Raw genomic sequence first — 16,595 nt, forward strand, 5'->3', positions numbered from 1 at the left:
TATCTGATTAATCCTTATTGTTCGACACCCATGTTAAGCAGCTGACGAGATCTTGTTTTTTCCACTTTATAAATATGAGTAAGCTAAAATCTGTAGTTTCAACTGCTAAATTAGAAATGCTTGTACACGCCTTTATCTAATCTCACATTGACTATTATAAAGCAGTTTTTTCCTCACTTAGCATGTCTGCCCTTGATCATCTGCAGGCAATCCAGAATGCTGCCACAAGATTACTCAGTAGGTCAAATAAATGGTCTCACATGATCCCCATACTAAGATCTCTTCACTGGCTCCCTGCTGTATATAGTTTCCAGTTCAAAACTCTCATTATTACTTACAGAGCATTGCACGGTCAGGCTCCTGCATATGTGGCTGAACTACTAAGCCCTTACTCATCAGCTCACTCTCTTAGGTCTAGTGAGCAAAATTTGCTGTCTGTCCCACGCACTCGTCTTGGTGATCGAGCTTTTGAGGCCGTAGCACCTAAACCATGGAATGCTCTGCCCGCACCCTTGAGGTCTGCTGATTCTGTGGATTCTTTTAAAAGGCAGCTAAAGACGTACCTTTTTACACAGGTGTCTGGGTAACCTGTATGCTCCAGGTCTGTGACTTATGTATTCATTGTATATTTTTATTACATACTATGTATTTATTGTGTATTTTTACTATGTACTGTGTTTTTAGTTGTGCGTTTCTTTATGTGGCTCAGTTGGTCATTTCATCTATTTCTTTCTTGTATGCTAATGTTTTTGTAAAGCACTTTGTAATGTGTGTCAGTGTAAAGCACTATACAAATCTATACAAAAGAAGTGTACTTACTTACTTACAAGTCAATATTAGTCTGCTGACTAAGACTCAAACATGGAAACCTTTAATCATTAAGCCGAAGCATCAGTGATTCAAATCTGTCCCACAGTGCTGCTTAAAGTTGCTACAGTCACCTAAAAACAAAACCTGCCCTGGGTTTATTGAGGGCTTCCCATAACACTTTTTTTAAAACTACTGATTAATATCATAATGGAGGAAATTTAGAGCTAAAACCACTTACAATCTTATGAATAGCTTGTGATATGAGTGCAGCACTTTATTGATCCAGGTATTGACAAGCAACATATGGACCCCAGGCAGCTTCTGTAGTTCCCATGGGAGCGCTATCAGCCTGTACCTGTCCCCTGCAGGAGACAACTTTGATTATTTAAAAACTGAAGATGGCAGGACAAAGAGGAGAGAAGAAAGGCCAAACGGAGTAATGCTGAATTCCCTTTTAGAGGGAAATCTTCTGTCAAGACACATGAAATACTGACCCTAAAAACTCACATGAGAACGTAAGCAACACATAAATCGACAGGGCAGTAATTCCACATAGATCTACAACTGAGGATAATCAGCTTTAACCCTAACCCATTTATTAATCATTGGATTTTCTTTTTATTAAATGAACATTGCTTTAGTCTATAAAATGTCAGAAAATGGTGTAACATTTTCCATCACAACCTCTCAGAGGCAGAGGTGACATATTTAGATTGCTTGTTTTGTCCAACCAACAGTCCAAAACCCAAACATATTTAATGTACAATCAGATAAAAACAAATTTGAGAAGCTGAAATCAGCAAATGTTTGGCATTTGTGCTTGTGATTTAAACAATTAGCAAAAATGTTGTCGATGAACTTTCTTTTGATCAACTTATTGTGTCAACACCAATTCCTATCAACCCAAACTGTTATATTCTTTATTTAATGTATGTTAATTTTATTGTAAATTTGGTGGTGTAACCTTACATAATGTAGCTCTAACTGTGTTTGATTAGAGGACAGTAGGCTTTGAATCTCATTCTGCTGAAGACGGATTTTTGTAGCTGTATTTTAAAATGTTCAACAAGCAGTAACCATACTGTATATTCTCTATGACACTAACTTTCTAACAATATTTCACGCTACATCAAACAAATCAAACATTCTTTCACAGAAAGAATGCAGTGATGACATTCATCATACCAAGTTCAATTGGTTAATGACACCTTATCTATCTTTCATCTGTCTACTGTATTTGCACAGTATGTACTGGTTTAAATCAGTGAGAGGTGATTTATAACATCCAAAGCCAGGGCTGTAGAGTGACAAGCCTGGGAAGCTGGTGTGATTCAGGTAACAGTAAACAGGACAAACACAGCCAAGGAATTACTCTTTAAACATCAGTCGACCACACACACACCCCTTTCACCTCCAAAAACAAAAATCTGCTTTTCTGAGAAATGCCCACGCATCTGATCTTTTACCACTTCCCTGATCGCATCACCACATGTGAACTTTAGACTCCTGAAAAATGAATAATCTTACTGAACTAAAGAAACTGTCACACCTCAGAAATGTCGAGGGCGAATGCTGCCACATCAGATTTTGTCCAGAAGCCACTTAGCTAATACAAGATCTTGCAACTTTAAAATATACATTATTCAGAAAACGGATACTGAAAATAATGAATGTTTTCTGATTCTACAACTTTTCATCTCCTCTGCCAAACTTACGTTAAAAAAAGGAAGCATTCATTTTCTAGCACCTGCTTTCCATATCACCTACATCTACTAGCATGCAGTCCCTGCTGGTGAGGGCAAACCGCAGACAGAGCCCGTTCTTCAGAGCTTGAAAGCCTCGTTCTCCAAGGTATATTCAGTTACATGAAAGTCCTTTGAGTAAATTAAGACTAACCGGAAACACACGCTGTAGGGTTTGTGTTGGCACATCGTTGTGTACATTGAATGCTGCTTGTATACTTGCGTATGCGAAGGAGAAAACTTGCAAAAATCTGAACTGTGCCAATACTTAATACAGAGTAGTGTCAACTTAATATGTGCTTTACAATATTTTCGTTGCAATGAACAGAATCAGACTTTCTCACCAACATCTGTTGTGCTTCAGGCAAACTAACTGGTGTTAAATATGAAGCCACGTGTGTCTGGAAAGTGCTGAGATGCACTTGCACACGTCATCACTGCCATCTCAGTTCTTTCTGTAACAACCACAAGGATGCACATGCACATGAGCAAACAAGCATAAATAAACACACGCACACACACACACACACACACACGCATCTGCTGAGATGCTGCATGAATCATTAATTACTTATTAACAGGGTCTTGAATTATTCAGAATGAATACTACTGATCAGGCTTGTAACTCTAGATTGTTGAGCGATGATTCAATTATGAATATTAATAAGTAAATCTAAAATTAGGGTTGTTAAGTAATCAAATCAATTTAGAGAACAAAGATTTATTTAAGAACAAAGTGGAAGTTCTAAAATGAAAATGACTATTTACTGTGCATTTACCTCTTACCCTACCATTGAGGTAACATGGGTCTTGGTCTTGGACTGCAAATTTTCTAATTTTATTTTGAAACTGAAAGATAAACAACTTACATTACTATACAGCTAGAACACATACACGCTTTGCAGGTGGTGAAGTTGAGGTTTCAGTTTCCTGATGTATTGCTCACAAAGTGATGACAAGTGTACATCGTCATCACTGTTCTTTCCCCGGGCTGTCTCAGCCACAACTTAATCAAACCTTCAGGCCAAGTATTACCACAAACAATCCTGGTGCAGACAATGACTAGTTGGTGAAGAGCGAGAACACTTTTTACTGCTTCCTGTAAACTACTTGATCATCAGACTAGCACTGTGGTTAATACAAATATATGAAACCAGGGATGCCTTTATAATATAACTCACATAAATCACATCCTCCAGCTGTTTTTTATTGCCCAAACTTTACTTTCCTCAGGACCTCTGGCTAATGTTTAGGCTCACAGACGGGAGGCTGGTTAACCTTGGGACTCCTACCAGAGGAGCTTTGCCCTGTGGGAAAGGCAGGGCCGGACCAGTCCTCCAGGGTTGTCAGGTTTGGAACACTCCTCTCAAACGGGGACAGATATGGAGCTATGTAGACAAATGCACAACACAAACACAGACACACGCAGTGACAGCATGCCTTGTGTGGCGAAGGGTGCACTCTCAGGCACACCTTTTATTGGAGCCAGCAGGGCAAAGCACAACCGTTAGTGAGACTCCAACAGGGCACACAAACACATACCACAGCAACGAAAACACCATGGTCGCCATTTCAGCTGAGCTTTCTATGTACATAATGATTACAGAATGAGGGGAAGGAATTCATTTTATTAGTGCAGACGTATAATTCTCTAATGCTAAAATTAACCTACTCCATGCAGGAAACTACCCTCTACTGTCAGTGTGCAGACAGACATCAGCGACCCATGTTAATGATAACAATAACTAAAACTACTTTTAAAATAATCCCTTTTTCTGTTCCCATTTTGGTACAAACTTTCTTTAACGTCTTTTGCTGAGGACGGTTGGTTCATGCTTCAAAAACTGCTTAAATGACACATCAGGGTGTCAGCTCTTTCCTCCTTTTCCAGTGTAAAATGTCGTAAGATGCAAGCTTATCATGATTCAGAGGTAAAATCTGACGAAAACAATGCTGAGGATGGACCACAGAATGTGTTAGAAAAGTCACACAGAGGAAGTGCAACATTTAAAAAAGCGATATGTGACACACAAACACACACTCACACACACACACTGAGGGAAGGTCAAATGTGAACTCACAGTGAGCGGCAGGGAGCAGACCACAAAGATGACAGTGATGAGCGCCAGCAGAACCAAGTGGTCCATCTCCTCTTCCCCCTGTCCGAACCAGGCCAGGCTCAGCCTCCTCCTTCTCCCCGTTGAGCCAACAGAGCCGCGCCGCATCATCTGGCTCCGGTGCATCTGGCACAGGCTGACAATCACTGAACCATTGCACACAAACACCGCCAAGATCAGCAGTGCCATGAGGGATGAGTAGGACAGAGAGAAGGCCAACACCAAGGTGGCCTTGTCATCCCCTGTCGCATCCATGTCAATGAAGCACCACGTCCCAGGACAATACTGTCTGAATTTGCCATAGCCAAATAATGGCAAGAGGCAGAAGACCAAAGAAAAGAGGTAAATAAAGAAAAGAGCGAATTTGGCAAAGCTGCGCCGGATGTGTACAGAGTAAAAGTAAGGGTGGCTGATGGCCAGGCAGCGCTCCACAGCCATAGTGCACAGGATGAGCGTGGGTGCCAGGCCAAAGAAACTCATGGCAAAGCCAAATAGATTGCACAGGTCTTCACTGCCCAGACGTATCAGGGACATGTTGTAGGCATAGCAGATGAACACAGGTGGGCTGAGGAGACAGGTGCCCAGCAGGTCGGTGAGTGCCAGGCCAGTCACCAGGATACAGAAAACAGAGGATCTGGAGCGATGCTCCTTCTGGTGTACTCCGAGGATGAAGAGAGCCAGGAGGTTTCCCCCCACACCAGCCAAAAACATGATGATGCTCGTTGCAGGCTTGCCATCCCCATTCACAGTGAGAGTGTCATTGCAGGTGGCATTGTGATATGATTGGTTTGAATGCATGCTTTTGTTCATGTTGCACTCACTGAAAAGAAATATGCCCGCTCAGTGTGGAATTAATAAGGAATTGCCAGACAACAATAAGAAATCCTGACCTCTTGATATCATCATTTGGCAACAGAGAAGGCAGGGCTGTGTGGTGAAACCCATAACGCTGCACTGACTTAAAACATGAGTCGCAGTTCCCTTCTCTGTCTGGCTCCTTCTTGTAGACAGTTTTTAAATCTTTCTGTAGAACAAACAACACAAGAAAAAAGATGCTTATTGCTTAGATAGGTAACCGTTCCTCAAACTCTCATTCCACCAGGCATCAAGGTTTTTCGTCTTAGTACAGTAGCATATATAAATGCCTTTCAGCAAAATAACTGTGTTCTCATATTGAGAAACTCTGACAACAATGCTCTTATCATAGTTTTAGTGACTAATAATCACTCACCATTCACTAGCTCTGCTGGAACACAGCGATACTTGAGTGACCGTTCAAAAGTTCATACTCATTCTTCTGCTTGTTGTTCTTTTTCCACGGAGACTACGGGTTTGTTAAAATTTCGGATATGGAGTTTAAAGCTGCCGCTGCCGGTAACGTGTCGACAGGTACACACTGAGTTCACGGACTGGGAGAAACACTGCATGAGCTCCGCGTCTCCTCGGCTTACACTCTCTCTCTCTCTCTCTCTCTCTCTCTCTCTCTCAGACACACCTCCAAGTCTCTTTCGGATAGCGATGTGTCGGTCGCGAACGAGTCGGCTCTATGAGCCGGTTCTTTTAAACCCCCCCCCCAAAAAAAAGAAATGCATGACAACAAAGGAATGGCACTTTTGAACAGAGCAGAAATATTTTTTTTGTTTTATATTATATCAAATTAAATTGAAATATAGGGCCTCTGTATGTGTCTGTATAGAGTTGTGTAATTATTTATTAACCATACTATTTCATAAGTAGAGTGTTATTTTTGGATAGTTATTCTTGATATATCCCACTTTTTAACCATCAATATGACTATTGAATATTTCAATGTATTGCAAATGAAGAATCTTGCGTATTTATTTCTTGCAACAAATAAGAAAGTAACTTAGGCAGTGACCAGCAGAAGTGGTACTAAATGAAGAGCCGTTTGGGAGGCGAAAGAGCCCGCTCTCGGAAAGGAACTGAGCCATAAGATCCGGCTCCCTTCAAAGAGCCGCGATTTCCGTCACTACTTTCGCATCAATGTATAGTCCCACCCACTATACTGGTGCACCGAGAGACGCTGACAGATGATATTCAAAGGAACATTTAAATTGAAAAGCTAGGTAAAAGGTAAATGTAGAAGAACTTCACTTGTTTGTTCTACAGAATGAATTATTTGTGTAGTAATTTGCCATTTTCTTCCTTGTTTCAATATATCGTATACATTTGTGTCCAGAATAGAAGCAGATAGAGCTGCATTATGAGTACACTGGCATGTCCCACTATCAGAATTGTTCTCAAGTTTAGACAAAACCTCATAACATATTATTTTAAGACTGAACTATAATGGCCTTTTATTGCAGTATGGACTGAAATAAATAAAACACAATCAATAGATGGAAAATATTAATTCAGGGCCTCCGCTGTACTGACACAGAGCGTTTGGTCAGTATTGGCTTGTTCCCCATGTGAGCTCAGAAAAAAATGTAATCCAATTAGTCTTTTGTGTAAGTATTTGGTTTGGCAGTGTCTCTTCTTGGTTTTTAAAAAGGTGTTTTGAATAGCCTTAATCTCTGCTAGTTTACATTTCATGCAGCCTTTGGTACATCTCAACCGAGAAAGGGTGAACCAGTGCATTGACTGAACATAAATGCCATGAGAGGAAGTTTTCCCTGCTTGTGTTTGCTTCTATTGCCCTGCTGATTCATTCTTTACTTTCTGTTGCATTTGTGCAGCCTTTGGTGAAATACCTGAGTGGAGAGAGAGGTAAATCCTCCACCAGTGTGTGTGCTCAGGAAGAGACGCCATGTTTTGATTTAGCCCTTAAGAATAAGGGTTAAGAATACTTCTGAATATGTTGTCAAATATTTGAACAACCTAAAGAGTGTCTGATAAAAGTGGAACCAGAGAAAAACTGGTCAGAAAACACAGTTTGTGCTCAATCAACATAGGTGCAACAACAAGGATGCAGTGGGGAAAGATATATTGGGATCCTTTAGTAAATTAAGAGTACTGATGCAAACACGTAAAATTACTTCATTCATTTACAAGTAAAACTCTTGCATTCAAAATTTGAGTAGAAGTACATTACTATTATCAACAAAGTGTACACAGTTCATAATTCAATTAAACTTTATTTATATAGTGCCAGTTCATAATAGAAGTTATCTCACTGCACCTTTCCTATAGAACAGGTGTAGACCCTACTTTTTATATTATTATTTACAGAGACCCATTACGCAGACTGACCCCTTTCAGAGTGTTATATTATCATATCTAAATTGTATTGGATTTTTATTACTAGCACATTAACTTGTAAGTAGCATTTAATGTTGTAGCCTAATTGGTGGAGCTAATTTGAACTACTTTATATATATATTGTTTGGAAATCTTACCTATTATAATGCATCATATTTTACAGATCATCATATGTTTTGAAGGAAATTTTTGAGTGAAATGTTTGTGTCCCTGTGAAATGTAGTGGAAATTTCAACTTACACCTATAGAATTATTGTTATTATTTTTCACACCTTTATCATTTTTATTGATACATGTAGTTTAATGTGCCGCTGTGTGATTCCCAGCATATATCTCCCAACAGCGAAAGCAAACTGCTGTGATGACACATTATGATAACAGCGCAGTGTCAATGTTCAATTCTGGATGGAGCAATGGAGATCAAGTGTCTCCTTGTTTTACACTGTGTAAATGAAAGTGTTGATGCACAGTTACACAGCTGGTAGTGGGTGGTAGCTTGCTGGCAAGGGGACACTGTGATATTGTTAAACAAAGATATGCAGATATTTGTTTTTAATTTTCTCAGTTTCACTCTGTCGCTCCAGCCCTCACTCACTCCCTGACAAACAAAGCTCTGTTTTACTTTAACTACCACATGGCACCTTAAGACGTGGATGGCACGCAGGGTGTTTATAGTCACACTGTCGATAAAACAAACCAGGCTGGCACCTTTAAATAAACAGCAGCCATAGTCACACAAAGCAGACATATTTGCATTCTTCCCCCAAACCTGCAGACTAGTTTGTGAACATACCAGCTGAGACACCAAGATCATAACACTTGGTAAATTTACACAAGTTCTTATGATGATACATAAGCTGTTTACAATGAGGGCAGCAAAGCATCGATTTACAATAGAAGCTGCTGGTATTTGGTTGTATGTGTATAATGCTAATTAAAGAGTAGATGGGTGCGGTGACTCAGGTTTCATAGAGACCAAACGTGCAGTTCAGGTTTAATGGATACTCAAAATTAAGATGGATGGATGATTGGATGGTTTGATAGTTGGATGGATGAATGGATAGACAGAGTGATGGATGATGGATGGAATGACAAATGGGTGGATGAATAGATAGATTGATGATGGATGGATGGATGGATGGATGGATGGATGGATGGATGGATGGATGGATGGATGGATGGATAAATAAATCGACATTTGGATGAGCAGATGGATAGAAGGCTGGATGGATGGAACAATGAATGATGGTGGATAGATGAAAGGATGGTTGGAAGAATGGACAGATGGACAGACAGATGCATGAATGGATGGATGGATAGATAGATGGATGGATGAATGGATGGATGGATTTTTGAATGACAAAACAGCATTATAATGAAGTACTGAAGTGCTGCAGCGATGCCCTGGCCTACAAATCTTGTTCTCCAGATATAAGAAAACATGTTTGTTTGGTCACATCATCATGATTTTATTTGTTTTTTTCCAGAGAAAATGAAAATTGTGATGCAAAAATGATCATTCCCACTAATTGTGAATCATATCGCAATCGTGCAGCTGTCATAATTATTGCAATATAATTTTTTTACCATATCGTTCAGCCCTAGTAGTTACTGTAACTAGTTACGGGTCTCTATCACTAGTGACATTCTGCTTTCAATTAGGGATGAAAGAGTCAGACAGAAGCAGACAAGAGCGATACTCCCTGAGTTTATGTTCTGGTAATTCTGGTCAAGACAGTCTAATGTGATAATCCCATCATCTTTCAGTGACTACTTCTGATAAATGCTCTTTGTGAAAATGACCCATTTACGTCAGTTACTTTCTTTGCCGCGACTTTCAAGTGACATTCATCGTTCATGTTCACTGTAACTACTTACTGTAACTACTTTCAAGTTCATTCAAGAACTGACTGAAAATGAATAGCTGAGAGATTAGCTGTGGAATCAATCAAAATTCAAATATAAAGAGTGGATAAGTATGGTCAGTAACCTGTGTGGTCTGACTTAGGCTACCTTCGGGGACACATTTCAGACTAAAGAATTGGGGACGGCATGTCCAACTGGGGAGAAAAGCTGTGTCCCCAATGGGGAAAAAGTAGATTTTTAGGTCAGTGGTTAAGGTTAGGCTTATGGTAAGTCTCCAGGAAATGAATGTAAGTCTATGTTATGTCCCCAAAAGTGACATAAGTAAACGTGTGTTTTGTCTGGAGCTGTCTCACCATAAGATGGATATGCTTGGTCTGGTACGCATCATTTCCTCCTCCAATTGAATCACAGAGAAAACCGGGCTTCTATCCACTCACTGTTAAATGAATGAGGTGTCACATGTCAACCTCTGGCTTGTTTTCTCTCAGTAAAAGCACCAGCGAGATTGAACGATGAATGTCACTTGAGAGTTGCGGCAAAGAAATAAACTGATGTAAGTGGGTAATTTTCAGGAAGAGAACCAGAAAGACAGTGGAATTTCACATTAGACTAGAATTATGAAACATACGGAGCCCGGAGAATTCAGTCTTGGCTGTTTTGACTCTTTCATCCCTAATTGAAAGCAGAATGTTATGACATAGACCTGAATATAAAGTAGAAACTGTGCAGGGATTTGAAAAAACTCCCCGAGTTTTGATTATCTGATATGATTATGAAAAAGGTCACATTTGACGTATGTTTGTTGTGTATAACGTTGTGTGTGAGTGTGTTATCATATTTCAAAAATGCAGCCAACACTGTACATACTATTACAGGTCTCACTCCATGAAGAAACTCACCCTGACGGGAAGGATAACAGCATGTGTGTGTGAGATAGAGAGTGAGAGAGAAAATAAGAGAGAACAAAAATGGTTTCTATGTCTTTGCTTATTTTTTTCTACATTTTAATGCGGTTTGGTTGCCATATTTGATGAATGTTTCCTTTGTGATTATCACAGCGTGTTTTCATTGATTGATAAGTATCAAGTCTGTAAATCATGGAAATGTTAATCACCAAATCATTTAATTAGCCAGCACATATTTTCAGCTGTGCATGTCACGAAGTCTGGGAGTTTTCGCCTTCCAGGACTTTCCAGGGCAATCTTTGTGTTTGTTTTTACATTCAGAAAACTAGCAATTCAAAACTGGTTTTAAGATCCATAATGGTAAACACTGTCCAATGAGCCGGAGCTGAAGCTGACTGCAAAGACTTGAGCTGGAGATGGTGACGGAGATGCTGCTGATGTGAACAGTGAGACCAGACACACACACACGGATGACACATACTGATTAAAATACTTTGGCTGTATTTGAGTTTCCGATACACACCAAACACCAAATTTTTGGGAACAGATGATGAAGGCAGTGGAATGCAACCAAGAAGATGCAATGACACGATTGCACGTGGCCGTCTGGAGCACTTTCAGTATAGACACTTCAGCCTTTAGATGGTGTCAGACAACAGATGGTATAATCTAGTTTGTTTGAAGCACATTGAGGCCATTACAAAGAAGAAATAAAAATGAAATACCAGAGATGATACCCAGAAAAATCCAGACTACTTCTGCTGAACTCAGATGTACATTACATGCCACAAAATGAAAGCGACAACACTCTAACAAAGTGAAATATCCCTTCAGCCCTCCCCTGCTCTTCAAGACAGGAAGAAGAAAGGTTACATGTAGTTCCCCTTTCTATTAGTGTTTAAAGAAAGACGTTTTCACTTCTCCTTCCATTCTTTTTCACTTTATCTTAACAGACAATTATTGAAGTTTCTGGAGCTTAGCAGGCACTGTCATGGGCAATGTCCCTAATAACACCCTTATTCACTCATTCACTACTCCCTATATGATGACACTGAATAGTTCACTCTGTAGTGAGCAGTAGCACTATATGGTGGATAAACTTACACACTCAGAATGTTGCACAACATAGTAAATAGGGAGTGATTTCCCACACAGCCCTGGTCTCAGCTTTCAGCTACGATACAGAAACAGGCTCTGACGTGTGGATGCAAACAAGTTGGGTTTTTGCGTCACTCACTCAAAGTTTTTCAGTCTTGTGATGATAGACAACACAAAAACATGCACTACAAAATGTTTTCCGTCAGATATTGTTTCTTTTGCCTGCAGCAGGTATCCGTAATGTAAATCCAAATTGATTCTTACATTATAAATGTACCAAATGGCACCACTGTGTCTTTAAATTAGCCACGATGTTACACACATATTCACTGTCAGAAAACAGTTTGTTGAGCTTCCTTCAATTAAGGTTCACTTTTGACCTTGGAAACAGCAGTTGACAAAACAATTTCAACTCAAGGTCTATGTTCTTGCTTGTTCTGGAGCTTTTGACCGTACCTCGTGGTCTTCATCAGCAGATGGCGCTAAGTTGTCATGGAATTCTATCTATCAGTTCAAACTATTCGTCATGCTGAGAACTCGTAGGTTCTTGTCCATATTGGCCTAAAGGTAGAGGTTGATGACTCATTCATTCATGCTCAACAAGGGCTAAGAACAAACCCCATCTGCTGATGAAGACTGTGTGATATGGTCGAAAGCTAAAGAACAAGAGAGTTAGTGAAGCTTGAGTTGAGATTGTTTTGTCTACTGTAAAATGTCTTCTACATGCATCCAGAATGGATTTTCAAAATGATTTAGGTACTGATCACAAATGAAACTAACAAACATTGAACATCAAAAACTACAGTTTAGCTGTTTTCATCATCTGCTTAGTTTTCTCTAAAAATATAGGTACCTATATATACCTATATTCTCTAAAAATATAGGTATATATAGGTATATAAGGTGCTAAGAAAATCTGGGATGCAGCCTTTGTCAATTACGCCCCGCTCGCAAAATTTTTTTAGAAGAAGTTTAAAAACGTATCTCTTCACTAAAGCCTTTAACTAGCTTTGACTTTCCTGATAAAGGCACGAAACGTTTTGCACTTTGCTTCGCACTACTGCACTTCTTTTAAAATGCTGTATTTTACTTGATTATATAACATTATATTCCTCAATTTTGTCTTATTTTTACTACTATTATCAAGTGGGTTTTATTCTCCATCTTATTTTACATTAATGATGCCATTCTATCCCTGTTTTTATGTTCATTCTTTTTTTATGTGAAGCACTTAGTGCATGTAATTTGTTGTTGTCAAACACTTTGAGCTGCATTTTCTGTACAAAAGGTGATTTACAAATTTAGTTGATCATTTTTATTATTATTTTCTTTGAGCATCCCACATCAATTTCTTTTTTTATTGATTCAAGCTCACAGTTTTCCAGGAATGACTCATCCATAATCTCTTATCATCATTTTCTAAACAGCGGCTATCGTCACATTACGTTTTATTAACATTAGGTTTTAAAAACCCAGAGCAATTTTAATTTTGAAAACTGATAGGCGAATATCATGTTTATTAGATAATTGTTTATTAAAATGTTATATAAGCATTTGTCTAAGCAATAGTGAGCTACACAATCAGGCCATTATGGCACACAACAATGACTGAAATGTTGTGCAAGAGACAGTCAATATATAAGAATGTGCATGTACAGTATCACAAAATGTAATACTTTATGCTGTCAAGTTGTTAATTAAATACTATGATTAGTCTTCTCAAGCACATAATGAACATTTCTTATCAGGTATTCTGTAGAAAGGTCTTTACGTGACATCCTTTGGTACTGTGAAAACTGCAACGGCAACAGGAGCCCACAAGGTTTTAGCTGGAAGTTCTTATTCTCTATGAAACTGGAAAAGTAGAATTTGCTTGAAACTAGAAATGGAAAACAAAATTGGATGTCAAATTTATAGTAAGACAAGTTTAACTGCTTTCGAGCTTTTGAAAATAAATTTTAGAGAATAAAACTGAACTGTAATATTTCACAATTTCATTAACACATACATTATAACATGCAAGTCTACAGAATAAGGATATGAGATCACAGTCTATTAGAGTATTCTGTACTAGTCAACATATTTACCTGAACATAAGCTAAATCAGCTGTGTCATTAATCAGGCACACAGGACAGTGTGCTTAAGTACAATTTAGCAGCAAAGTGCAGCTTATTTGGGAGGTGTCCTTGGAATTCAGGCAACAATTTGGAGGATCATCCCATAATCCATTAATTTAATGATCCTCTTCATCATATCACATGAACACATTGTAGTTATCAGATATCTGCGTTTAGTTAATTTGTCTCTGGTAAATGTATTACATGAACATCTGGTTTCAATGCAGTGGTAAAGGCGGTTAATGAATACAACTGTTTGTGTCCTTGCGAAATTTCCAGAAAACGCTAAAAGAAGAAACACCCTGGTGGTTAAGATGGATACCACATAACTGTGGCATCCCAAGTTTAATTCCAGGCAGGGACCTATGTTGCATGTCATAACCCTGTGTAAATCAGCAGAGTCACTAAAACAACTGAACTAGATGGTGGTCAGGATGACCAGATGAATCATGACATGATTAACAGGGTAGGAAAGCAGAAAAAAGGCAGAAAAAAACATATTTCTGCTGCACAATATAGCTTAGCAGAGTCAATGCTATGCATCTTTTCACCTCAGTTTACTTCTATTTGGGTGACCTAACAAACAGGTGCAAATCAGAACAGCCTTTCCAAATGTCCTTCCTGTTTTTACATTCTGAATAGTCACAGCCAGAAAGCATATAGAAAGCAATAGCAGTTGTAGGACGTCATGTGATTTTGAAGAGACAAAAAGGAAGACAACACAGGGGTGGCAAGAAGTAGGTGATAGTGAATCGTGTCAAAACAGCAGATGTAAGACGACGGTGAAGAAGGCAATTCTGTTGTATATAGTGTATGTTCTTCGAAGGGGAGGTATACGTATACGGTGTACGTATACTTTAAATGAACTGTACAAACATATTATTTATGAAATAGTTATATTGTTCAGGAGTCTGCATTGTTCAGAACAGTTTACATAATACTCCACAACCCACTCCCCTAGGCATAATGAGAATGAAAAGTAATACTCAGTGTTTCTCAAGCAAAGGGGTGATCAAGTTACATTGCATTGTGCACACAGTTATGGGTAGTGGGTGTGGTGCACCCAAGCAAACACATGAACAACTTACCACACGATTCATGCACGCACACACACCCATATTCATATACACAAACACACATCTTATTTCTACATTATAAGAATAACTGGCTGGCGCAAAACATGTTGCATTTATTCCCCTTTCATTGAAAACTTAACTGTTTTTAAATCATTTGTTCATTCAGCAGTTCTCAGTTACAGTGTCTTATTTCCTTCCTGTCTCAGCCACACTGCATGTGCTGCACTTATCCTGAATTAGACATTGGTAGTTGAGTTTGAAGATGAGGAAACAACACCACCTAGTGTTGAAGTTATGGTCAAATCCTTTGCTACTATACCATGTTTGTGGTGGAAATTTTTATGTGTGTGATGTCTAGAACTTGACAAACTTGACCTTTATTTGTGTAATATGCCAAAGGTTTTGATTAGAAATAACTGATTAATAATGGATTAGAAAAAAATGTATCTTGTGGCCAAATTTACTTGACAGGTATAGTTACTAATCACATTTCAGATTCTGATTTTACATACACACATATGATCAAATTATTGTAATATTTGCATGCATCAGTAATAATAATGTATAATTATATACATTCGGAATATTTAATACACAATACAAACAGCTCCAAATACCCAATCTCAGCTAATATTAGTGGTGGAAAAAGTATTCAGATCCTTTCCTTATGTAAAAGTAGCAATACCACACTGTAAAAATATTACATGTGAAAGTCCTGCATTCAAAATTTTTGAAGTAAAAGCACATAAGTAATAGCAACAAAATGTAATTGCAGTATCAAAGTAAAAGTTCTCATTATGCAGAATGCTGTCTGTTATTATTTTAATGGATCATTGTTATTGATGTATAAACATTTAAGCAGCACATTTGGCTGAAATAGAGCTAATTTCAACAGCTTTAGTGTTGGATAGTTTAAGCCATAATATTGCATCATGTTTTATAAAGACATATTTTGAGTAAATTTAGTTGCTTTCCACCACTGGAGATAATGCTGTAGATTTTAGGCTTTCTGTAAAATAAATCTGATGTCCAAATAACTCCACTTTAACTGCTCTCTGTGAGAAGGATACTACTGCAACACAGTGGGAGCTACACCAGTGAGCTTCTCCTGCCTGCCATTACACAACCACAGAGTAATCACATCTGCCTGTGGTGCTACAGTACTTATTGTCCTGCTGAGTGTGCTCCTGTTTCCTAATTCATTTACCTTATCTACTTAACCACACGATTAACATGTGGACACACATCCAATTACATCTACCTGCTCCAGATTAAAGCCCATCCCAGTAGCTCTTGATTTTGCCTGTCAGCAAGAAGGTGACCGCTCCTTGTTTGCATTTAGAGTGTGAGGTGAGAGGTCATGACCCAAGCTGACCTGGATTACCACAGGCTCCTGTAGCAATCTCATGAGCCACTAAATATAGCCTGTGCCTGGGATAGTTTCTCTAGTGAAGGGTTAGGGTGACCTGCCCTGACCCAACCTGAGGGATTAGTGCTCCCTTTCTGGCACAGGGACACTGGCAGGGAAGGGATATAGTGCAATACTAAAGAGTGGCATTTGTAAATGTCATAGGCTTTAAACCAATAGAAACAGGATGTGTAGAGATTCCTGTTAGATTAAACATGACAATGAAATGCAGG

The 16,595-nt window shown here is 38.7% G+C and overlaps 1 protein-coding gene across 1 annotated transcript in view; it reads right to left on the bottom strand.

Annotated features, from left to right (window-relative positions):
- Positions 1-6,124, bottom strand: part of ptgir (prostaglandin I2 receptor) — a 33,400-nt gene extending 27,276 nt beyond the window's left edge. The window contains exons 1-2 of the mRNA XM_044204014.1: positions 5,901-6,124; positions 4,634-5,693 (exon numbers count right to left, since the gene is read on the bottom strand). Coding sequence (XP_044059949.1) covers positions 4,634-5,479 — 846 coding nt within the window. The 5' untranslated portion in view covers positions 5,480-5,693; positions 5,901-6,124. The remainder of the gene's footprint in view (positions 1-4,633; positions 5,694-5,900) is intronic.
- Positions 6,125-16,595: the final 10,471 nt, after the last annotated feature.

This window comes from Siniperca chuatsi, linkage group LG7 (assembly GCF_020085105.1).
Source record: "Siniperca chuatsi isolate FFG_IHB_CAS linkage group LG7, ASM2008510v1, whole genome shotgun sequence".
NCBI classification, from domain to species: domain Eukaryota; kingdom Metazoa; phylum Chordata; class Actinopteri; order Centrarchiformes; family Sinipercidae; genus Siniperca; species Siniperca chuatsi.